A 24,291-nucleotide genomic window follows, 5' to 3' on the forward strand; every position below is an offset into this window, starting at 1 on the left:
AGGCAGGCCGGAGTCCAGAAGGCAGGCCGAGGTCACAGTGAGGAGGCAGAAGGCCAGAGGCAGGTTGGTAGACATGCTGGTTCATACACAGAACGATGGAATCCAGGGCCATCTAAATAGCATCATGGGCCCCCGGCTAAAGTAATGCACTGGACCTCTACCAGGGAGATGGTGACCAGCAGCATGAATAGCACGCTGCGGCAATTAGTGGGTGTGGCTACACTATGCTTCATATTGAGTGTGACTTTTTAGTCTGATTAGAAATTTTAGTCTGATTCTTTACAATTTTTTATTTTTTTTTTCTACATTTTTAAAAATATTTTTTTTTTTTGCATTTTTTTTTACAACTTTGTTGGGGAAGTCTTTGGTGAGATATCCGGGGTCTAAACAGACCCCTGAAGTCTCACTTTTGAGACAGAGAAAGGAACTGAGAAAACACATTCCTCGTTTCCTTTCTGCAGCCTCAGCTGCACTACAGACAGAGGCTCCTGTTCATTCTTAAACTGAAGCACAGTAAGTGATCAGTGCTGATCACTCACTGTGTTCATTTAGAAAAAGAAGGGGGTGTCAAAAGGCATATTTGCTGGCCCTTCTCCTCTCATTTTCCACCCTGAAGACCACAACAGCTCTTCGTCCTTCTCATGATCACTCTCTGTATAGAGCAGAGGCGGACTGACCGTTTTTAAACTCGGGCACTGCCCGAGGGCCCGGGGTCAGTAGGGGGCCCCATGAGATGCCCTGGTACCTTTTTCATAGGCTTTTTTGAGTTTGGGCAAGGACACAGGGGCCCCATGATCCCCTATTGCCCGGGGGCCCCATGAGTTGTCAGTCCACCCCTGGTGTAGAGCTTAAATTATATGTAAACCTTCCTACCAATATACTTGTATTGCTTTCCTCTTTAAATATTACTTCCGCCTGGCAGTACTTGGATTGTTGGTTCAAATCCCAGCCACGGCACCACCTGCCTGGAGTTTGCATGGGCTCCCTGTGCCTGTGTGGGTTTCCTCTGGGTACTCTGGTTTCCTCCCACACTCCAAAGACATGCTGGTCGGTGAATTGGCTCCTGTCTAAATTGGCCCTAGTATGTGTATGTATGAATGTGACTAAGGGACCTTAGATTGTATGCTCCTCGGGGGCGGGGACTGACGTGGACGTACAATATATATGTAAAGTGCTGTGTACATTGATGGCGCTATATAAGTACCTGAAATAAATCAATAAATAAATAATGTAGACGTTGCTTCTGATGCAATCATATTTTTTAAACTCTGTTTATTGAACTGTTAAAAAAAAGTATATAAATGTTCCCAATTACAGTGAATATGCAAAGTTATCTGAATACAAAATATCCAGCGAGAAAGATACAAAATTAGAAGTAATGACAGTCTCTTCTGTGCCTTCGTTACATTATATAACATTGTAAACAGATGAGAGTCTATCCTGATGATCACAGTCAGCCTGGGCTGGTCATCCGTTCCAAAATTCAAGCGCAAGTAGAGATACACCATACTTTCCAAAATGTACGGAATTTATAGAAACCCTTCACCCGTAAAAAATTATTTTCCCCACCCTTCCCCCCCCAATTTCTCACATTTGGATATTATTTTTTTTTTCTACCTGTGCTGCAACACAGAGCAGATGTTCTGCAGGTTTTCCAAGGACTTGACTGTCTTGGTCAAAAGCTGAATTAATGAATACAGTGCTGAAGGACAAGGTTCCCACATGGAAGAAAAATAGATTTGAAAAATGGGCAGCGCAGTGGCTAAATGGTTAGCAGTTCCGCCTGGCAATACTAGCGTCGTTGGTTCGAATCCCAACCACGGCACCACCTGACTGGAATTTGCATGTTCTCCCTGTGCCTGCGTGTGTTTCCTCCCACACTCCAAAGACATGCTGGTAGGTGAATTGGCTCCTGTCTAAGTTGTCCCTAGTATGTGTATGTATGAATGTGAGTTAGGGACCTTAGATTGTACGCTCCTTGAGGGTTGGGGACCTTAGATTGTACGCCCCTTGAGGGTTAGGGACCTTAGATTGTACCCCCCTTGAGGGTTAGGGACCTTAGATTGTACCCCACTTGAGGGTTAGGGACCTTAGATTGTACACCCCTTGAGGGTTAGGGACCTTAGATTGTACGCCCCTTGAGGGTTAGGGACCTTAGATTGTACACCCCTTGAGGGTTAGGGACCTTAGATTGTACGCCCCTTGAGGGTTAGGGACCTTAGATTGTACACCCCTCGGGGGCGGGGCCTGATGTGAATGTACCATATATATGTAAAGTGCTGTGTAAATTAAACCTCTTTCGGCCTTTCCTCATTGTTTCGTCACCCTCCATCGCCCATTGGACTCCTTCAGTTCCATCTTGCTGCTTTATACCGGGAGACAAACCATTACCATCTATTGTTGCCGTAATAGAATTGTCCTCCCAGGTCACATCCCTCAATATTGTCATGAAGTCCCCACTATCCTTCACATAGGCGGGCTGTTGTATTACTTTTTCTTGGAAAAAAAAAATCTGTATATTCCCCCATCCTGCTAAATGCCGAATCTGTACCACTTACTATTGGTCTCCCTGCTGGTTTAATAATCCTTTTAATGAATTTTCCGAGTGAAGTACATGACAGGCAATTTTGGATTTTCCAGAATTAAATACCTCGCCTCCTTCTTCTTCAATATCCCTTTTTTTGTTGCCCTTGTTCACTATTTTTTTAAGACGTGCCAGAGCGTTTTTTATGGGGATGTTTGGTGGGACCACATAAGTGTCTTCCTCGTACAAGAAGAAGTGACGATCTGGTGACCCGGAGGTGGTGAGACACGCTTGCAGTGTGGAGCGGTCTCAGCGTTCTGAGGCAGGGCGGGCCGTGTATGAGATTGAGTGTTTACACCCAAGTGTAGGGCAGAATGTACTATTAAAGTGTTACTGAACCCCCCACAGTACAATCAGTCTGTAGATGCAGCAAAGCATGCTGGTTATACTCACTGTGGAACCTAAGGGGTTAATCTTCCGCATTGTGTAAAAAGGCTGTTTGATCCTGTCTTCTCTGATCCTCCCCTTTTTCAAGTGACCACCTCTTATCTCCAGACTGAACCGTAGGCATGCACATGCTCAGTTTGATATGTATTGCTAGAGAATGCATGGTCCGGGGAGAGCGGATATAGTGAATGCGGGGTCCGGGGAGAGCGGATATAGTGAATGCGGGGTCCGGGGAGAGTGGATATAGTGAATGCGAGGTCCGAGGAGAGCGGATATAGTGAATGCGGGGTCCGGGGAGGGCGGATATAGTGAATGCGGGGTCCGGGGAGAGCGGATATAGTGAATGCGGGGTCCCGGGAGAGCAGATATAGTGAATGCGGGGTCCGGGGAGGGCGGATATAGTGAATGCGGGGTCCGGGGAGAGGGGATATAGTGAATGCGGGGTCCGGGGAGAGCGGATATAGTGAATGCGGGGTCCGGGGAGAGGGGATATAGTGAATGCGGGGTCCGGGGAGAGGGGATATAGTGAATGCGGGGTCCGGGGAGAGCGGATATAGTGAATGCGGGGTCCGGGAGAGCGGATATAGTGAATGCGGGGTCCGGGGAGAGCGGATATAATGAATGCGGGGTCCGGGGAGAGCGGATATAGTAAATGCGGGGTCCGGGGAGAGGGGATATAGTGAATGCGGGGTCCGGGGAGAGGGGATATAGTGAATGCGGGGTCCGGGGAGAGGGGATATAGTGAATGCGGGGTCCGGGGAGAGCGGATATAGTGAATGCATGGTCCGGGGAGAGCGGATATAGTGAATGCGGGGTCCGGGGAGAATGGACATAGTGAATGCGGGGTCCGGGGAGAGCGGATATAGTGAATGCAGGGTCCGGGGAGAGCGGATATAGTGAATGTGGGTTCTGGGGAGAGCAGATATAGTGAATGTGGGGTCCGGGGAGAGAGGATATAGTGAATGCGGGGTCCGGGGAGAGAGGATATAGTGAATGCGGGGTCCGGGAAGAGCGGATATAGTGAATGCGGGGTCCGGGGAGAGCGGATATAGTGAATGCGGGGTCCGGGGAGAGCGGATATAGTGAATGCGGGGTCCGGGGAGAGCGGATATAGTGAATGCGGGGTCCGGGGAGAGCGGATATAGTGAATGCGGGGTCCGGGGAGAGCGGATACAGTGAATGCCGGGTCCGGGGAGAGCGGATATAGTGAATGAGGGGTCCGGGAAGAGCGGATATAGTGAATGCGGGGTCCGGGGAGAGCGGATATAGTGAATGCGGGGTCCGGGGAGAGCGGATATAGTGAATGCGGGGTCCGGGGAGAGCGGATATAGTGAATGCGGGGTCCGGGGAGAGCGGATATAGTGAATGCGGGGTCCGGGGAGAGCGGATACAGTGAATGCCGGGTCCGGGGAGAGCGGATATAGTGAATGCGGGGTCCGGGGAGAGCGGATATAGTGAATGCGGGGTCCGGGGAGAGCGGATATAGTGAATGCGGGGTCCGGGGAGAGCGGATATAGTGAATGCGGGGTCCGGGGAGAGCGGATACAGTGAATGCGGGGTCCGGGGAGAGCGGATATAGTGAATGCGGGGTCCGGGGAGAGCGGATATAGTGAATGCGGGGTCCGGGGAGAGCGGATATAGTGAATGCAGATTCTTGGTTTAGTAACACTAAATATGAGCAGGTTACCCAATGGTTTTATATTTGTGATGTGAAGTTTTAATAAAGGGTATTTCACACTATTGGAGTCTCCTTCTCCCTTTTAATACATGATACTTCTGGTGAGGTTACAAGTGAGGAGCACGGTGGAGGGACATACTGGAGTGGGGGGAACCCATATATACAAGCAAGCGTATATAGACCGACTCCTAATTGAGAAGGTCATGGCTGTCTGGTGAGTTGTTAGCAGTGGTGGTGGCACACGGAGGTGGAGTGAAGCGCAAGGAGCAGAAAATGGAAATGGTGGAATTGCATGAAACACTTTGTTTCACTGAGGAAAAGTTATATATTATTGCACTTTATTGATAATACATGAAGCTTTTTATAAACTCAAGAAATCTAAGCTTGGGTTGTTTTTGTTTCTATATTTACTATATTGGACCTGAGACGGTTTTCTGTTTGTTCCAATATGGTGGGAATAAGTATAGGACCACACCGACTATCAGCAGAATCAATAGAAGGCCGGAAATCTGCAGAGAGAGAAAAGTTTTGAACAGCCGTGAACACTTCAGCCTTCTACACAGAAATTACGGGATGCAAAGAGGGATTCAGCCAAAATTACATTTGCAGCAATATTATTATACAGGATTTATATGGCACTAACAGTTTGCTCAGCACTTTACAATACAAAGGGAGACAGTGCAGTTACAATACAATAAAAAAAACAAGAGAATACATAGGGTTCATAAGAGCTTACAATCTAATAGGGTGGGGCAAATGGTACAAAGGGTTATAACTGTGGAAGTGATAAATGTCTAACTGGAGGCGTGATAGGCTTCCCTGAAGAGATGAGTTTTCAAGGATTGCCTAAAGGCAACCAGAGTAAGGGATACTTGGACAGATTGAGGTAGAGAGTTCCAGAGGATGGGAGAAGCTCTGGCGAAGGAACGGAGAGGACGGTTTGGGTGATATTTGGAGACCAGATTGGTGATGTAGTTTTGGGCAGAGTTGAGAATGGCTTTGTATGTTGTTGTTAGAATTTAATTTGCTTGGTGATCAGAAGCCTGAGGTGGGATTGGCAGAGAGGGGTAGAGGACACTGAGTGGAGGCCAGTGGAGGGATTGGCAGAGAGGGGTGGAGGACACTGAATGAAGGCCAGTGGAGGGATTGGCAGAGAGGGGTGGAGGACACTGAGCGGAGGTCAGTGGAGGGATTGGCAGAGAGGGGTGGAGGACACTGAATGAAGGCCAGTGGAGGGATTGGCAGAGAGGGGTGGAGGACACTGAGTGGAGGCCAGTGGAGGGATTGGCAGAGAGGGGTGGAGGACACTGAGTGGAGGCCAGTGGAGGGATTGGAAGAGAGGGATGGAGGACACTAAATGGAGGCCAGTGGAGGGATTGGCAGAGAGGGGTGGAGAACACTGAGTGGAGGCCAGTGGAGGGATTGGCAGAGAGGGGTGGAGGACACTGAGTGGAGGCCAGTGGAGGGATTGGCAGAGAGGGGTGGAGGACACTGAGTGGAGGCCAGTGGAGGGATTGGAAGAGAGGGATGGAGGACACTAAATGGAGGCCAGTGGAGGGATTGGCAGAGAGGGGTGGAGAACACTGAGTGGAGGCCAGTGGAGGGATTGGCAGAGAGGGGTGGAGGACACTGAGTGGAGGCCAGTGGAGGGATTGGCAGAAAGGGGTGGAGGACACTGAGTGGAGGCCAGTGGAGGGATTGGAAGAGAGGGATGGAGGACACTAAATGGAGGCCAGTGGAGGGATTGGCAAAGAGGGGTGGAGAACACTGAGTGGAGGCCAGTGGAGGGATTGGCAGAGAGAGGTGGAGAACACTGAGTGGAGGCCAGTGGAGGGATTGGCAGAGAGGGGTGGAGGACACTGAATGGAGGCCAGTGGAGGGATTGGCAGAGAGGGGTGGAGGACACTGAATGGAGGCCAGTGGAGGGATTGGCAGAGAGGGGTGGAGGACATTGAGTGGAGGCCAGTGGAGGGATTGGCAGAGAGGGGTGGAGGGCACTGAGTGGAGGCCAGTGGAGGGATTGGTAGAGATGGGTGGAGGGCACTGAGTGGAGGCCAGTGGAGGGATTGGCAGAGAGGGGTGGAGGACACTAAATGGTTGGTGAGGTGGATGATTCTGGTAGCAGCAATCATGATAGACTGAAGAGGGGATAGCCTGCAGAGAGGTAGGCCGATGAGGAGGGAGTTACAATAGTCAAGACAAGAGATAACCAGGGAGTGAATGATTAGCTTGGTGGTTTCATTAGTTAAATAGCAGTGAATTTTAGAGATGTTAGGTGAAGTTAGGTGCCATGATATATTAGTCAAAACACAGCTGGAACCTCTTATGATCCTACACCCAGTGTTCAGGTCCAGAGGCCATAATACTGGAGTCCTACTCTGCATACTAATAGACGTCTTGTAGCATGGGGGACACTGTTCACTTCTAAAAGATGAACTGATACACAATATTGTCTTGTCTTTGAATATTTACTTTCTCTAAGGACATTTGTGCAGGTTGCACAAGGGGGAGGTGCACTGTAGCACCTGATGCATTGCATTATTTGGCATAGACATTAATCAATATATAAGTTTTTTTATGTTTTTTTCACAATTAATTACTATGGATTGGCTCACCACACATATATAATCATTGGGGGGAGGTGTATTGTAGCACATCATATACAATTTTCATTGTGAAAAATTGGATTGGGCACTTAGCTGGTCCATTTCCTTAGTAATAGGTAGATGTTCAAAACGTTTTTCACTGTGTTTCCTATAATGACAGGATTGGCAGCACAGCAATTCGACTCATTATCACACTCACCTGTGCCAGGTGCTAGTGGCAGCCCACATATCCCATATTGTCCGCTGCGCAGGGTTCATCAATTTAATATTACCCATTTAGTCTTTGCCGAAATTAGCAACGACATTACTTTGTTGCCGGGTCTTGAACCTGAGTCCATGCACAGTGTGCACAGGGTGTGTCAGTTGTGCCTGACACACCCCCAGGGGCAGACTGACAACTCATGGGGCCCCTGGGCAATAGGGGATCATGGGGCCCCTGTGTCCTTGCCCACACTCAAAAAAGCCTGTAAAAAAGGTACCAGGGGCATTTCATGGGGCCCCCTACTAACCCCGGGCCCTCGGGCGGTGCCCGAGTGCTCGAATGGTCAGTCCGCCCCTGCACACTCCAATGCACCCTAATCCCCACTTGTGCATTACTATTATTGCTCTGTGTGCCAATGAGGAGATGGGAAAGATCTCTCACTGAGCGGCTCCGCTTATAGGAGAAGTGTGGAAGCACTTTTCTTTCACTCTGAATCTGCAGGCAGGGAGATAATGTGCCCGCAGGGACATCAGAAAGATACGATAATGGTGTGAACCTCCTGTGCTCACCAGTGTTCAACTCTATATATTAAAGAGAAGCTGCTAACATTAAATCACATACCAATGATTACCATGAACATATAGATGAAAAACAATGTAGCGCTACTCACATTATAAACAAGTGCATATACATATATATACGAAGTGTATCAATTAGTGAAAAAATTGCCAAATCAACTAATAACAAAGTGATTTCATGCAAAAAAATCCTCAGACAATTATATGTGAATACAATAATACACTCCAACCGTGATGTTGATTATAATTAGAAACAACTAATACTAGTTAAATACGACCTTTAAAATAATTATAAGGAACTAAATGGAAACCGTGTAAAAAACATATATATCTCTCTCTGTACATATCCATGCAGTGTAAATAATATATAAAATCACACGTGCATATAGTGAACATACTATAGTGAAACCAGGGTGTTCAAATACTTCTGTTCCTCACTGTATATATACAGTGGGGCAAAAAAGTATTTAGTCCCCACCAATGGTGCAAGTTCTCCCACTTACAGAGATGAGAGAGGCCTGTAATTGGCATCATAGGGAGACCTCAACTATGAGAGACAAAATGAGAAAACAAATCCAGACAATCTCATTGGCTGATTTGGAAAGAATTTATTTGCAAATTATGGTGGAAAATAAGTATTTGGTCACCTACAAACAAGCAAGATTTCTGGCTCTCACAGACCTGTACCTTCTTCTTTAAGAGGCTCCTCTGTCCTGCACTCATTACCTGTATCAATGGCACCTGTTTGAACTTGTTATCAGTATAAAAGACACCTGTCCACAACCTCAAACAGTCACACTCCAAACTCCACTATGGTGAAGACCAAAGAGCTGTCGAAGGACACCAGAAACAAAATTGTAGACCTGCACCAGGCTGGGAAGACTGAATCTGCAATAGGCAAGCAGCTTGGTGTGAACAAATCAACTGTGGGAGCAATAATTAGAAAATGGAAGACATACAAGACCACTGATAATCTCCCTCCATCTGGGGCTTCACACAAGATCTCACCCCGTGGGGTCAAAATGATCACAAGAACGGTGAGCAAAAATCCCAGCACCACACGGGGGGACCTAGTGAATGACCTGCAGAGAGCTGGGACCAACGTAACAAAGGCTACCATCAGTAACACACTACGCCGCCAGGGACTCAGATCCTGCAGTGCCAGACGTGTCCCCCTGCTTAAGCCAGTTCATGTCGGGGCCCGTCTGAGGTGTACTAGAGAGCATTTGGATGATCCAGAAGAGGATTGGGAGAATGTCATATGGTCAGATGAAACCAAAATAGAACTGTTTGGTAGAAACACAACTCGTCGTGTTTGGAGGAGAGAGAATGCGGAGTTGCATCCAAAGAACACCATACCTACTGTGAAGCATGGGGGTGGCAACATCATGCTTTGGGGCTGTTTCTCCGCAAAGGGACCAGGACGACTGATCCATGTACAGGACAGAATGAATGGGGCCATGTATCGTGAGATTTTGAGTGCAAACCTCCTTCCATCAGCAAGGGCATTGAAGATGAAACGTGGCTGGGTCTTCCAACATGACAATGATCCCAAACATACCACCCGGGCAACGAAGGAGTGGCTTCGTAAGAAGCATTTCAAGGTCCTGGAGTGGCCTAGCCAGTCTCCAGATCTCTACCCCTTAGAAAACCTTGGGAGGGAATTGAAAGTCCGTGTTGCCCAGCGACAGCCCCAAAACATCACTGCTCTAGAGGAGATCTGCATGGAGGATGGGCCAACATACCAGCAATAGTGTGTGCCAACCTTGTGAAGATTTCCAGGAAACGTCTGACCTCTGTCATTGCCAACAAAGGATAGATAACAAAGTATTGAGATGAACTTTTAATATTCACCAAATACTTATTTTCCACCATAATTTGCAAATAAATTCTTTCCAGATCAGCCAATGAGATTGTCTGGATTTGTTTTCTCATTTTGTCTCTCATAGTTGAGGTCTCCCTATGATGCCAATTACAGGCCTCTCTCATCTTTGTAAGTGGGAGAACTTGCACCATTGGTGACGGACTAAATATTTTTTTGCCCCATTGTGTATATATATACATATAGGTATATGCACTTGTTTATAATGTGAGTAGCGCTACATTGTTTTTCATCTATATATCAGAAAGATCTGCATGTGTGTTTGAGCCTTAGGGTGCACACTTATGCCTGTGTCCAGGGCTGGGACAAGGTGAGGGCAGGAGGGGCAGCTGCCCCTGGTGCAGTAAAATCAAGAGAGGGAGGGGGCACCACAGGGTGAGTTCTCAGTGCTACAGCAGGGGGTTGTGGGGGAGATGGCCTTGTGCTAGGAAGGGGAAATTGTGGGTAAAAGATTTGTGCTAGCAGGGGGGATTGTGTGTGTGGAGGGGGGGAGGATTTGTGCTAGGAAAGGGATTTGAGGGGAGAGGATTTGAACTGAGAGGGGTGATTTATTTTGGGATGGGGGAGTTGTGCTAGAAGGGGGTTAGGGGGGAATTTGAGCTGAAAGAGGTTGTTGTTTTGGGGGGGTTAAATATTTGTGCTGGGAAGGGGATTCTACTGGAGGAAGCAGGGATTTTTTGTTTGGGGAGAATTTTGGCTTGGAGGAGGAATTTTTACTTGGGGGTAATCATGCAGATTACTGTTGGATGTTTGTTTGTTTTTTTCAGGGGGGTGGGTGTTTCTCTGAATCATGATGCTCACACATGGTGGGGGCACAGGTTATAATCTTCGCCCTGGCGCTAGAAGACCTTGTCCCAGCACTGGCTGAGTGTTCTGCAGACTTCACCGTTCTACCATGGTTTCTGGACACAGTGTTTAGAAGGGTTTCTCCAACGTAGCGTTGGATAGTGGGGAGGCCATTAGGCTAGTTGTGTGGCATAGATAATTCTATGGAGTACATCATTATTTTAGTGGCTTCACCTGTGTCTATTTGTGTGCCCAATCCGGAGCCAAGCCCATGCAAGTGTTATCCAGTGTTAAGCCTTGATAAAGAGTGGTGCTGCCCGTTGAAACATGTTGGTTTTTTTTTTAATGACTTTTGTAACAACAATTAAAATTTATCTTGGACTCTTTCTGGCACTTTCTATGATTCTATGGTTTGCGTTACTGTTGGGTGCCCATCCAGGAAAGCCTTGCTGTGTGGGAGCTGCTTAGCCAGAGCGATTGAGCTTGTTTGACTTTTTCCTTCATCTGACTACACATGCAAGTTCCCTGCACTTCTCTGAGTATGTTGTTCTTGGATCCTGGATTCTGACTTTTTACATGGACTATCATTTTTGCTCCCTAGATGCTGAATTTGGTTTGTTACAGGGACTCTGGCTGCTTGGTCTGAACTCTGCTCCTCTGCTATTGTTATCAGTTCCATCTGAAGGTTCTGGCTACTGGCTTCCAACCCTTGCAGATAACATTCGAAGCATGTAGATTACCAAAATACATAAAAAGGTAAGGGTTAGTATTCGGTTATCTTTGGATTTCTATGATGGATAGGGTTAGTGTCAGTGATGGGGGAAGGGTTAAAATTAGGGTTAACACTGCGAATAAATTAGTTATGAACCTTACATTTTAAAGACACTCTCTAACACAGCTATAACTATGCCGGCACCATAACTGCTTTTGTTTAGTTTCAGAAATGATCTTTCTTACCTTTTTAACAAGGTTAAAAAGTTCTGTCTTCTGAGCATGTAGCTCTTCTTTCTGATAATGGGAGGCGGGCTTACAGGACACTGTGCAGACACACAGCATGCCTGTATTCCATAGTCTGTTCAGCCTGAAGCCAGGTGCAGGCTGTGCTAGAGCAAGGGGTATGTACCAGAGACAGGTTGTGTTTGGGAGGGGGTGTGTGGCAGAGGCAGGCTCTGATTGGGAGAGTGTAATGCAATGCTGGACACAATAACCAAAAGCAAGTCATATACACACACAATACACAGGTAGTCACACACACAATACACAGGTACGTTTAACCAGCACTTACACCATTATTCTAAGCATGTGAGAGACCCTCTACTAAATGAACACCTGCCCTGGCACATCATAGCATTCACTCGGCACTCCATGAAGTAACAGAATCCAACTGCAATATTCTTGCACTGTCAGAACCTCCACTTTTATTATCACACGACACACAGGAGGATATATCGTATAGTCATCATAATCTGCATAATAACACACCAATAATAATGTGAGCATTACAGCATGAAATAGACACATCATTGGACAGCGTCACAGCATAAAATGGATACATTACCAAAGCTATGGGGAGACGGGAAGGAACAGATCCCATTGGAACCATAATGTACAGGGGGTCACGGGGAAGCCTTAAATGTGACCAATCGATGAGCCCATGTAGCCTTGGCAAAAGTCCAAGTGTCACAGCTTCCCCTTTCGCATAGGAAGGCTCCCCCCTGACCGCGTTCAGGCTTCCCGTTATAATCCCTGTTTCTGGCAACTTTCCTGAATTGGGCAGGCGCCACGCCCACTCCAGGAGGAGGTAGCAGAAAAGTCCCATGAGGATAACAGAGTCACACCCAGCCACATTACTGAACAAACAACGTTATCTCACAATATCACACTTTTGCTTCAAATCAGCTTATTATCTACCCTAAACTTAAAGATTTCTAACTTCTCAAACAAGTAGACATCTTTTAATGCACAAGTTCTTATCTAATTTAAGCAATCTAACAAAATATTTCTAGATGTCACAAACACCTTCAATCCAACAAACACTTCTTATCTGCTTTAAGCAGTCCAAGGCCAACATATTTCATAGGCATTTCAGAGGGGGTGTGTACCAGAGACAGGCTGTGATTGGGAGCGGGTGTGTGCCAGAGGCAGGCTGTGATTGGGAGTGGGTGTGTGCCAGAGGCAGGCTGTGATTAGAAGGGGGTCTGTGCCAGAGGCAGGCTGCTGTGATTGGGAGGAGTGTTGGCCAGAGACAGGCTGTGATTAGGAGGGGGTGTGTGCCAGAGGAAGACTGTGATTTGCAGGGGGTGTTTACCAGAGGCAGGCTGTGATTGGTAGGATGTGTATGGTAGAGGCAGGTTGTGATTGGGAGGGGATGTGTGCCAAATGCAGGTTGTAATTGAAAAGGGGTGTGTTCAACAGGCAGGCTGTGATTAGTAGGGGGTGTGTGCCAAGGCAAGCTGTGATTGGTAGGGTGTGTGCCAGAGTGCCAGAGGCAGGCTGTGATTGGTAGGGGGTGGGTAGCAGAGACAGGCTGTGATTGGGAGGGGGTGTGTGCCAGAGACAGGCTGTGATTGGGATGGGGTGTGTGCCAGAGGAAGGCTGTGATTGGCAGAGGCTGTGTACCAGAGACAGGCCGTGATTGGGAGGAGGTGTGCCAGCGGCAGGCTGTGATTGGGAGGGGGTGTGTGGCAGAGGTAGGCTGTGATTGGGAGGAGGTGTGCCAGAGGCAGGCTGTGATTGGAAGGGAGTGTGTGCCAGAGGCAGGCTGCGATTGGTAGGGGGTGTGTACCAGAGGTAGGTTGTGATTTGGAGGAGGTGTGCCAGAGGAAGGCCGTGATTGGTAGGGGATGTGTGCCAGAGGCAGGCTGTAATTGGTAGGGGGTGTGTACCAGAGACAGGCTGTGATTGGGAGGGTGTGTGTGTCTGAGGCAGGCTTTGATTGGGAGGGGGTGTGTGGCTGTGGCAGGCTGTGATTGGGAGGGGGTGTGTGGCCGAGGCAGCCTGTGATTGGGAGGGGATGTGGTCGAGGCAGGCTTTGATTGGGAGGGGGTGTGTGACCGAGGTAGGCTTTGATTGGGAGGGGTGTGTGACTGAGGCAGGAAGTGATTGGGAGGGGTGTGTGACCAAGGCAGGAAGTGATTGGGAGGGGTGTGTGACCGAGGCAAGAAGTGATTGGGAGGCAGTTTGGTAGCTTTACAAACCAACCAATCTAAGTATGCTGTGTGTCTGCACAGTATCCTCTGCCTCTGAATGGGCAGCAAAAGGATGATAACTGACCACCTAACACAGATCATCTTCTGTACTTTGTGTGGTCAGTTTAGAACAAGGAAGAAAGGTGACTGGCAGGAACATCCAGGAACTTCAGATTGAAGAAGGACATGATAATGATAGAGACTGATTTATTACATACACATAGGTGAACACACACACAAAAAGACATAATTAGGAGAACATACACTTTAAGTTTGCACTCAGGTCAGGGTTAGCACTGGAGTTAGGGTTGGTGTGAAGGTTGGCATTAGGGATGACGTTGATAATGAACAAAGCCACTGATTAACATTTCAGCTCCAACATTAGATAACATAGCAACTAATAGGACTGGCTCAGTGATCTCTGTATATGTCAGAGCTATATAAATGTATAATAATAATAGAGTGTGACTGTGGGGGAGGGGGGCATTAGTGTGTAATTTTTTGTTTATTAAAAATCTTACAAACAACATAATAAAATAAATATATAGAATTAAACAAAAATCGCTTACTTCAGCATAGAAAACAGGAAACCGCTTTTTTTTTTGCCGGGAAAAACATAAACAGAACCAATCATATTTTACTATTATTATCATCTTTAGAATGTATCTCAACAAACCCAACCGTCACCTAACCCCCCCCCCCCCCCCCAGCCTAAGAAACGATTAAACATTGATCCCATGCATGAAGCCTTTTTTTCAAAAATCTGATTTTACAAAAATTTAGGGGATGTGAAAGTACAGAAAGAGAAGCCACGCCCCCAGAGACTGACAGACAGCAGCTACGGGGACCGGACATTCCTCCACGCCTTTGTCCAGGCTCCGGGCCATCACTCGTCCTTCTCAAGACCTCAAATCTTCCCAACCTCACCCAGAATGTTGTGCACCACCACCTCGACAGGAGGAAACCTGACACCGTGCATTCCACGTGTAGTAACGGACTACTGAGCTAACTAGAAAAAGTGTCTCAAAATCAAAATCCCGGTGAGTCAGAAAGGCTCCGTAAGACCACTCCGCGTAACTCAAGCGGGAAAGGAAAGGGATCCCCAGAGCCCCACTTATCCGCTTGTAGACGTTTAAATTGAAGGGGCACTGAAGCAAGAAATGGTCCATCGTCTCCTCCACCCCACCGCACTCCACTCTTGGACAACCACGGTTCTCCGCAGAGCGATGCTTCGGGTTGCCCTTCACATAGAGTCTGCCATGGAACGAGAGCCAGGCCAAATCCCGAAACTTTAAAGGGATTCTCTCCAGATTCATCAAACGCAGACCCTCCCTCATAACCGGGCCTGGGCAATCCCTCCCCCATAGCCGGGCCTGGGCAATCCCTCCCTCATAACCGGGCCTGGGCAATCCCTCCCCCATAGCCGGGCCTGGGTAATCCCTCAAGGCCAATGGCTTGTTAAAGGCAGATTCAACAACCCTCCTCTCCAGGGCCTTCTTAAGAAGAGACTTAATTTCCTCTGCCGTCACTCGCCATTAGACAGAGTGTAAGCTCCTCTGGTACAGAGACTGATGGGACTGTGGGGGAGGGGACATTAGAGCGTAAGCTCCTCTGGTACAGAGACTGATGGGACTGTGGGGAGGGGACATTAGAGCGTAAGCTTCTCTGATACAGAGACTGATGGGACTGTGGGGGAGGGTACATTAGAGCGTCAGCTCCTCTGGTACAGAGTCTGAAGTGACTGTGGGGGAGGGGACATTACAGTGTAAGCTCCTCTTGTGCAGAGACTGATGGGACTGTGGGGGAGGGGCATTATAGTGTAAGCTCCTCGGGTACAGAGACTGATGTGACTGTGGGGGAGGGGCATTATAGTGTAAGCTCGTCTGGTACAGAGACTGATGTGACTGCAGGGGAGGGGAAATTAGAGTGTAAGCTCCTCTGGTACAGAGACTGATGGGACTGTGGGGGAGGGGGCATTAGAGTGTAAGCTCCTCTGGTACAGAGACTGATATGACTGTGGGGGAGGGTACATTAGAGTGTAAGCTCCTCTGGTACAGAGACTGATGTGAATGTGGGGGAGGGGACATTAGAGTGTAAGCTCCTCTGGTACAGAGACTGATGTGACTGTGGGGGAGGGGACATTAGAGTGTCAGCTCCTCTGATGCAGAGACTGATGGGACTGTGGGACAGGGGACATTAGAGTGTAAGCTCCTCTGGTACAGAGACTGATGTGACTGCGGGGGAGGGGGCATTAGAGTGTAAGCTCCTCTGGTACAGAGACTGATGTGACTGTGGGCGAGGGGACATTAGAGTGTAAGCTCCTCTGGTACAGAGACTGATGTGACTGCGGGGGAGGGGGCATTAGAGTGTAAGCTCCTCTGGTACAGAGACTGATGTGACTGTGGGCGAGGGGACATTAGAGTGTAAGCTCCTCTGGTACAGAGACTGATGTGACTGCGGGGGAGGGGGCATTAGAGTGTAAGCTCCTCTGGTACAGAGACTGATGTGACTGTGGGCGAGGGGACATTAGAGTGTAAGCTCCTCTGGTACAGAGACTGATGGGACTGTGGGGGAGGGGACATTAGAGTGTAAGCTCCTCTGGTACAGAGACTGATGGGACTGTGGGGGAGGGGACATTAGAGTGTAAGCTCCTCTGGTACAGAGACTGATGGGACTGTGGGGGAGGGGACATTAGAGTGTAAGCTCCTCTGTACAGAGACTGATGTGACTGTGGGCGAGGGGACATTAGAGTGTAAGCTCCTCTGGTACAGAGACTGATGGGACTGTGGGGGAGGGGACATTAGAGTGTAAGCTCCTCTGGTACAGAGACTGATGGGACTGGCTTGATGTTCTTATAGATGAAAAATGTACTTACCTGGAACACATGTATCAGGTATTTATTTTGTATTTCTGTCCAGCTCAGCGGAGGTTCTGCATGAGAGATATTTGAATTGTTTATTTTTATGAACTCGGACTTCACTAAACAATCCCCGTATCGTCCATCTGTGATCACAATCAGGAACCAAAATAGGACAGCCTTAATTTTAAAGAAAGGTCTCGGCTTATTTTCATAGTAGACTGTTGTGCCTTTTGTTGTCCTGCTGTTGGAATTATTTTCCATCACGTCCAGATTTTGGTAACATTCCCCAGGTTTGGGATGTAAATTACTGGTTTTAGTATTTGCATTGTTTCCTGTGCTTTGGTAGGACGTCTCTACGGGGCTTAGATAGCACGCCACAATTCCGACAATTGCAGTCGGTATGAGGAGAAACACAACGCTGTACACGGACGCCAGGACTTTGTGAGAGGGGCATTTAAATTCCATGTCCATGAGTTTCTCCAATCCGAGAAGAATAAAACAAATAATGGAGTTTTCAGCAATGTTGATATTTGTTTTGATGAAGGAGAGGATGCTCGTCATTTTACCTTTTCCACCTGATGATATTGCAAGGAATGAATGAAGCCCGACCCAGGAGGAACAGTTGAGGCAGTGTCAGGTTTTGTTCTGTCTATTCACTTTTAGATATCTGTTGATTTTGGTAGATAGAATAATTAGCAATAATACTAATAATGTCATTATAAATAAATAAGGGTGGAAAAAAAGTATAGCACTGAAGGAGCTGTGTAAAAAAAAAAAAAAAAAATGTAAAATTTTGGTAGCCGTGGCAGGTAGAATGGGTTATTTTTAGTTGCTCTTTTGTTTGCCTGTTAACAACCCAGAGCAAATATGTAGTAGATTTTATCAATGCCCTCTGTAGTGGTGCCTATAGGCCAGTGGTGGCCAACTTATTTAGCCCCTCTATGACCGACCAACACACATGTGCATCAGTAAAAGGGTGGGCTTTAATGTCCGCACAGCACATATATACGTTGTTGGGCATCCAATGTTGAGGTGCTGTGAACGCACATATTGCACGCTCCCAGTGCAAAGCCTAAGCTGTTGAAAACAGATCTCAGTCTGGGCTAAAGATCGACAGCTGGCGAGACCGGCATTGATCATGTGATCACTGTGGCAGTAGTCACATGATTGCCAATCTTTCCCGCTTTGCTAGTGGTCACATGTTCACTGATCTTTCCCATCTTCAGGCATTCAGAACTATTGGATGAGCGAGAAGGAGTTAAAATAAGGGGCCAAAAATGCAACTCTTGACGCTACCCAAGGGCCACACATAATATTCAATGACTGTACTGCTACAGAAGTCTGGGAACATGCTTGAAGAGTTAAGCCACCATAGATAGATTGAAATTTGTCTGGTTTCTGCAGGGACCGGCTGAATTTCGCATGTGGCTGTCCCTACTCAACAGAAGTTAATTGTTACACAATATCCGCTCTCCCTTGACCCCGCATTCACTATATCCGCTCTCCCCGGACCCCGCATTCACTATATCCGCTCTCCCCGGACCCCGCATTCACTATATCCGCTCTCCCCGGACCCCGCATTCACTATATCCGCTCTCCCCGGACCCCGCATTCACTATATCCACTCTCCCCAGACCCCGCATTCACTATATCCGCTCTCCCTGGACCCGGCATTCACTATATCCGCTCTCCCCGGACCCTGCATTCACTATATCTGCTCTCCCCGGACCCCGCATTCACTATATCCGCTCTTCCCTGGACCCCGCATTCACTATATCCGCTTTCCCAGGACCCCGCATTCACTATATCCGCTCTCCCCGGACCCCACATTGACTATATCCGCTCTCCCCGGACCCCGCATTGACTATATCCGCTCTCCCCGGACCCCGCATTCACTATATCCGCTCTCCCCGGACCCCGCATTCACTATATCCGCTCTCCCCGGACCCCGCATTCACTATATCCGCTCTCCCCGGACCCCGCATTCACTATATCCGCTCTCCCCGGACCCCGCGTTCACTATATCCACTCTCCCCGGACCCCGCGTTCACTATATCCGCTCTCCCCGAACCCCGCATTCACTATATCCGCTCTCCCCGGACCCCGCATTCACTATATCCGCTCTCCCCGGACCCCGCGTTCACTATATCCACTCTCCCCGGACCCCGCGTTCACTATATCCGCTCTCCCCGAACCCCGCATTCACTATATCCGCTCTCCCCGGACCCCGCGTTCACTATATCCACTCTCCCCGGACCCCGCATTCACTATATCCGCTCTCCCCGGACCCCGCATTCACTATATCCGCTCTCCCCGGACCCCGCATTCACTATATCCGCTCTCCCCGGACCCCGCATTCACTATATCCGCTCTCCCCGGACCCCGCATTCACTATATCCACTCTCCCCGGACCCCGCATTCACTATATCCGCTCTCCCCGGACCCCGCATTCACTATATCCGCTCTCCCCGGACCCCGCATTCACTATATCCGCTCTCCCCGGACCCCGCATTCACTATATCCACTCTCCCTGGACCCGGCATTCACTATATCCGCTCTCCCCGGACCCTGCATTCACTATATCTGCTCTCCCCGGACCCCGTATTCACTATATCCGCTCTTCCCTGGACCCCGCATTCACTATATCCGCTTTCCCAGGACCCCGCATTCACTATATCCGCTCTCCCCGGACCCCACATTGACTATATCCGCTCTCCCCGGACCCCGCATTGACTATATCCGCTCTCCCCGGACCCCGCATTCACTATATCCGCTCTCCCCGGACCCCGCATTCACTATATCCGCTCTCCCCGGACCCCGCATTCACTATATCCGCTCTCCCCGGACCCCGCATTCACTATATCCGCTCTCCCCGGACCCCGCGTTCACTATATCCGCTCTCCCCGGACCCCGCATTCACTATATCCGCTCTCCCCGAACCCCGCATTCACTATATCCGCTCTCCCCGGACCCCGCGTTCACTATATCCACTCTCCCCGGACCCCGCATTCACTATATCCGCTCTCCCCGGACCCCGCATTCACTATATCCGCTCTCCCCGGACCCCGTGTTCACTATATCCGCTCTCCCCGGACCCCGCATTCACTATATCCGCTCTCCCCGCATTCACTATATCCGCTCTCCCCGGACACGGCATTCACTATCTCCGCTCTCCCCGGACCCCGCATTCACTATATCCGCTCTCCCCGGACCCCGCATTTACTATATCTGCTCTCCCCGGACCCCACATTCCCTGGAAGAAGGGGAGGATCAGAGAAGACAGGATTAAACAACCTTTTTACACAATACAGAGGATTAACCCCTGAGGTTCCACAGTGAGTATAACCAGCATGCTTTACTGCATCTACAGACTGTTTTTACTGTTGCGGGTTTAGTAACGCTTTAACTACTGGAAGCCAATCTAAAGAATATTATACCTCCACTGTTTTGAGTAGGAAACAAAACACAAGCTACTGTCTTCAGGGGCCCCAAGAGCCTCACGCTAAGTGACCAAGAGGCCCCCAGGTCACAGGTTGGACCAGGGCTATAGGTCTAGCTAGTGTCTGACCTGATCCAGTCCTGATTTTATATAACTAATATTTTAAATGAAGTGCAAGTGTAAATGTATGACTCTATGGGTGTAGTTTCAGTTTTATGACCAGTGGAATTTTGAAATAAAATATATAAAATTTATAAAAAATAGTTTTTATAATACATTGATCCGATGTCCTTCATTTTCTAGCTGGCTCAGGCATTTCTGAGAGGACCATTTCATCTTTTGGTTGTGTTCTTCAAGTAGACGTGGACAGGACAAGGCAACGGAGTAACAGAACACAAACTCAAAAGACTGGGGTACCTCCAAGGACAGGAAGAGGGAAGACAAAAAGAACAAAGACAGAAGCTGCAGGAGGAATTCTTGCAGTGTCGGAGTTCACAGATAGTTTCATACAACGAATGAAAAGAAGGTAAAATACAATGGTGTCCATGTGTGAGGTTGCTGAGCTCCCTTATGGGGTTTCAAACAGCCTGGGGTAAAGGTCTGCAGGGAATATAACTGTCCGTGTGCAGAGAGCAGCCACACTCAATGCTCGGTGGGGAGATCTGGACAGTCCTGCACACTGCGGTCTCTGGAGTCCGGTGTATTCACAGTAAGAAATCTTTGAGCCCCAAAAGATGGGAAAGTGGCCCCCTGGTACGTGTGTGGTGAGAGTGGACAAGAATAAGAAGGTTTTGGACAAGGGCGTACCAACTGATCTACAGTATGTTTTGGAAGCCAGTATCCCTGAAAACCCATATGAGGTACTACTCAACCTAAAAACTGGTGAAAAGCTAACAAATTTAATCTGAGATCATTCATTTTCACAACCACCAAAAAAACCCCTAGCTATAGATTGGAAATCGCGGGTTCCGACTACAGCACAGTCCAAAACTAAGATGAAGTGGTACTTGATTAATGAAAAAATGGCGGCAGTCCTGCAGGACAAGGTCAAGAAATTCAATAAAATTCTGAACCCTTGCATCTCCAATCAATGGGGGGGGGGGGGGGGCGCCAAATGACCCTTTGTGGTCATTTTAACAGTGTGCATATATGCGATCTCTCGTGGGTGGGCCGTAATGCCGAGAGGCCACATATTCACGCACCAAAAATGGAAACAAACCTGTGCCAGGAGCACGCAGGGTGCCTAATGGAAAGTTCCCGATTGCTACAGCTAATCATGGCGGTCACATGACCATAAACCTCGCCCCACATCGGGAACACCTTAAAGGACTGGGAGGCGCTGGCGTTAAGGGTAATAGGCATCTAGCTACCAACTGGAGGCTCACAGCAGGATGTGGGTTCTTCCCTTGTCCTGCACTGATATACCCCTTACCCCTCATTTCCTACCTTACACCCCCCTCCCTCTCCCATTTGCTTTTCCCTTTTTCTCTACTTCTCCCTCCTTTCTTTCTACTTCTCCCTCCTTTCTTTCTACTTCTCCCTCCTTTCTTTCTACTTCTCCCTCCTTTCTTTCTACTTCTCATTTTTACCTTCTACTCTCCTTTCTTAAGCCTTCTAAGTGATGTCACGTTCCACAGCGCTTGTCGTTCCACATCAGTATCCACAGTGTGCTGTAAGCCTTGAGACCGCATGTGCCCCTTTCTGTACCCACCTAATCTTATCGGGGGGCTGACCCCCACTCATGACAAGGTTTGCCCCGACGAGGAGTGCACATCTCCACTGCTCACTCTTCCTTGGTACAAGGATGGCTCCCTGATCCGGTTGAAGTTATATAGGTTGCATTGCAGCTTTGGTACAAGCCTTTGTGAAATGCTCCACATCTTTGCTCATTGCACCAACCTGAGGAAGTGGCCAGTATAGACCTAAATGGATTGATGGCGTTTATATAACATTCCATAGTCAATAAATATATAATTTATGAATCCACTTCTCAGCTTCTCCTTCACATTCAGGCGCCTCTGTTGACACCAGATTTCTATCCTTTTGGGGCTTCAAGATTTCTTACTACAAATTCATAAAGGAGCCAGAGCAATGGGCACCATCATGTACTGTAGGAGCCAAAGTAAAAAAACTTACTATTTGTAGTATGAAAAGACATCCAGGAGGAGTGCATCAGCAGAATGTTGCAGGTCCTGTCCCGAAGAAGCTTAAGTAGCTATAAGGTAACAAAGCATAGAGAAGGTGCAGAAAACCAAGGGTTTGGGGAGGTAAGTGTTGAATGACAGGTCTAGCAAGTGTCCAGGTAGAGAACTGTGATCAATGCAAGGAATTTGATGATGAGAGACAGCCTGGAGCATAAAATATTGTGATGGTGGGGAAGTGTCGGCAAATAAAGGTCATGCTCAACAGAAGAAGACACATGTGGTATGAGGAAGACGTTGCACTTAAAACCAGGCATGTTCTGTTTTTGTGCTAGAAAGTTACTTAGAACCACAAAACATTCTGTATTTTTTGAACAGAGACCCTAAAGAACAAAATGGTGGGTTTTGCAACACGGTATTTGCGCATCGGTTTTTCAAACACAGTTTATTTGGAACAAATACACTTTATTGAATTTGAATGCACAAAAAACACAACATATTATCCAATTGTTTGGTAAAATGTAAAAGATGATGTTACGCCGAGTAAATAGATATGTAACATGTTAAAATTTTGCACGCTCGTGGAATGACGCCAAACTACGGTATTTAAGAAAAATCTCCATAGGTGACGCTTTAAAAACCTTTACTGGTTACCAGTTTTGAGTTACACAGGATGTCCCTTCTAGGAACAACGTGGAGTCTTATGTGTGCTAGTTGGGGCCCAATTGGTGTGAAGATGATGTAGATGATAGTTAATAAGTAGTGATGGGCCGAACACCCCCCTGTTCGACCGGGAACTTTGAACACGAACCAAACAACTGAGCGGTATCTTACTGCATCTGAGCATGTGGTGAGATCCCGCTCAGCTACTAAAATCTGCTGAATGTAAAAAGTATTGTTGGCACTGTCCGATAATTTAAAAAAAAAATATTTTGGTCTGGTGTAGATTTTAAGGGGAACCCCCCACATCAAAATTTTAAAAAAATGGCGTGGGGGTACGCTAAAATCCATACCAGACCCTTATCCGAGCATGCAGCCCAGCAGGTCAGGAAAGGGGGAGGGGACAAGCGAGCACCTCCCCCTCCTGAACCATGCCGGGGCACATGCCCTCAACATGGGGGGTGCCTTGGGGTGGGGGGCTCCCCCCTGCAAAACACCTTGTCCCCATGTTGATGGGGACAAGGGCCTCTTCTCCACAACCCTGGTTGTGGGGGTCTGTGGATGGGGGCTTATCGGAATCTGGAAACCCCCTTTAACAAGTGGTCCTCTAGATCATGACCCCCCTTATGTGAAGGAGTATGGGGTACATGGTACCGCTACCCATTGACAAAAAAAAAGTGTAGTATAAAAAAGACAGGATACAGTCTGTGACAAGTCCTTTATTAAAAATAAAAATGAAAAAAATGTCCCCCGAAGTAGATCCAACATCAATCACGATGCCCGCCGCCATCGCTACCCGAAAAGAGAAAAAAAAAGCTACACTTGTGACGCCGGCTCCCACCTTGTGACAGCTGCGATGACAGCTCTTATATACTGTCATGACATCACAAGGGGGCGGGGTTAACCCCACCCCTTCTGACGTCATCACACGCTGTGATTGGTCAAAGCATTGCACTTGACCTGTGGTCAAGTGCATTGCTTTGACCAATCACAATGCACTTTCAGGGCGCAGTACATTGTGGGGCGCCCTGAAATCAAAATCACATTGGAAAACACATTGTAGTGGTCAAAAACCACCACTAGACGTCAGCATAATGCAAAATCACAACAACCTAATCCAGTTTAATACAACACACAGAAATGATAAGAAAGTGGGGCACATCAATGTTTCGAGAGTTGAAACACCATGGGAAATGATTGTAGGGTTAGTTGGTAGACTTTTTTTTTAAGGAGAAAATCTGGAGTAAGCAGATACCACGTGCTAGTCACCCCCATACTTAAAAAGCCCTCGCTAGACCCC

At 48.0% G+C, this 24,291-nt stretch overlaps 1 protein-coding gene across 1 annotated transcript; it reads right to left on the minus strand.

Moving 5' to 3' along the window:
* Positions 1–1,255: 1,255 nt before the first annotated feature.
* Positions 1,256–22,456, minus strand: LOC149436284 (uncharacterized). The gene is made up of 3 exons (XM_089661731.1): positions 22,327–22,456; positions 16,767–17,418; positions 1,256–5,158 (listed from the first exon to the last, which is right to left on the minus strand). The coding sequence occupies exons 2-3, from the start codon at positions 17,310–17,312 to the stop codon at positions 5,060–5,062; spliced, it is 645 nt and encodes a 214-aa protein (XP_089517857.1). The 5' UTR covers positions 17,313–17,418; positions 22,327–22,456; the 3' UTR covers positions 1,256–5,059.
* Positions 22,457–24,291: the final 1,835 nt, after the last annotated feature.

This window comes from Staurois parvus, unplaced genomic scaffold (genome assembly GCF_062004578.1).
Source record: "Staurois parvus isolate SC_StPar_1 unplaced genomic scaffold, SC_StPar_1.0 ptg001381l, whole genome shotgun sequence".
NCBI lineage: Eukaryota > Metazoa > Chordata > Amphibia > Anura > Ranidae > Staurois > Staurois parvus.

Coding starts and splice junctions, on each gene's coding strand:
- LOC149436284 (XM_089661731.1), bottom strand. CDS start 17,312: ATGACGAGCATCCTCTCCTTCATCAAAACAAATATCAACATTGCTGAA. Junction 5,159..16,766: donor ACCTGATACATGTGTTCCAG/GTAAGTACATTT, acceptor CTCTCTCTGCAG/ATTTCCGGCCTTCTATTGAT.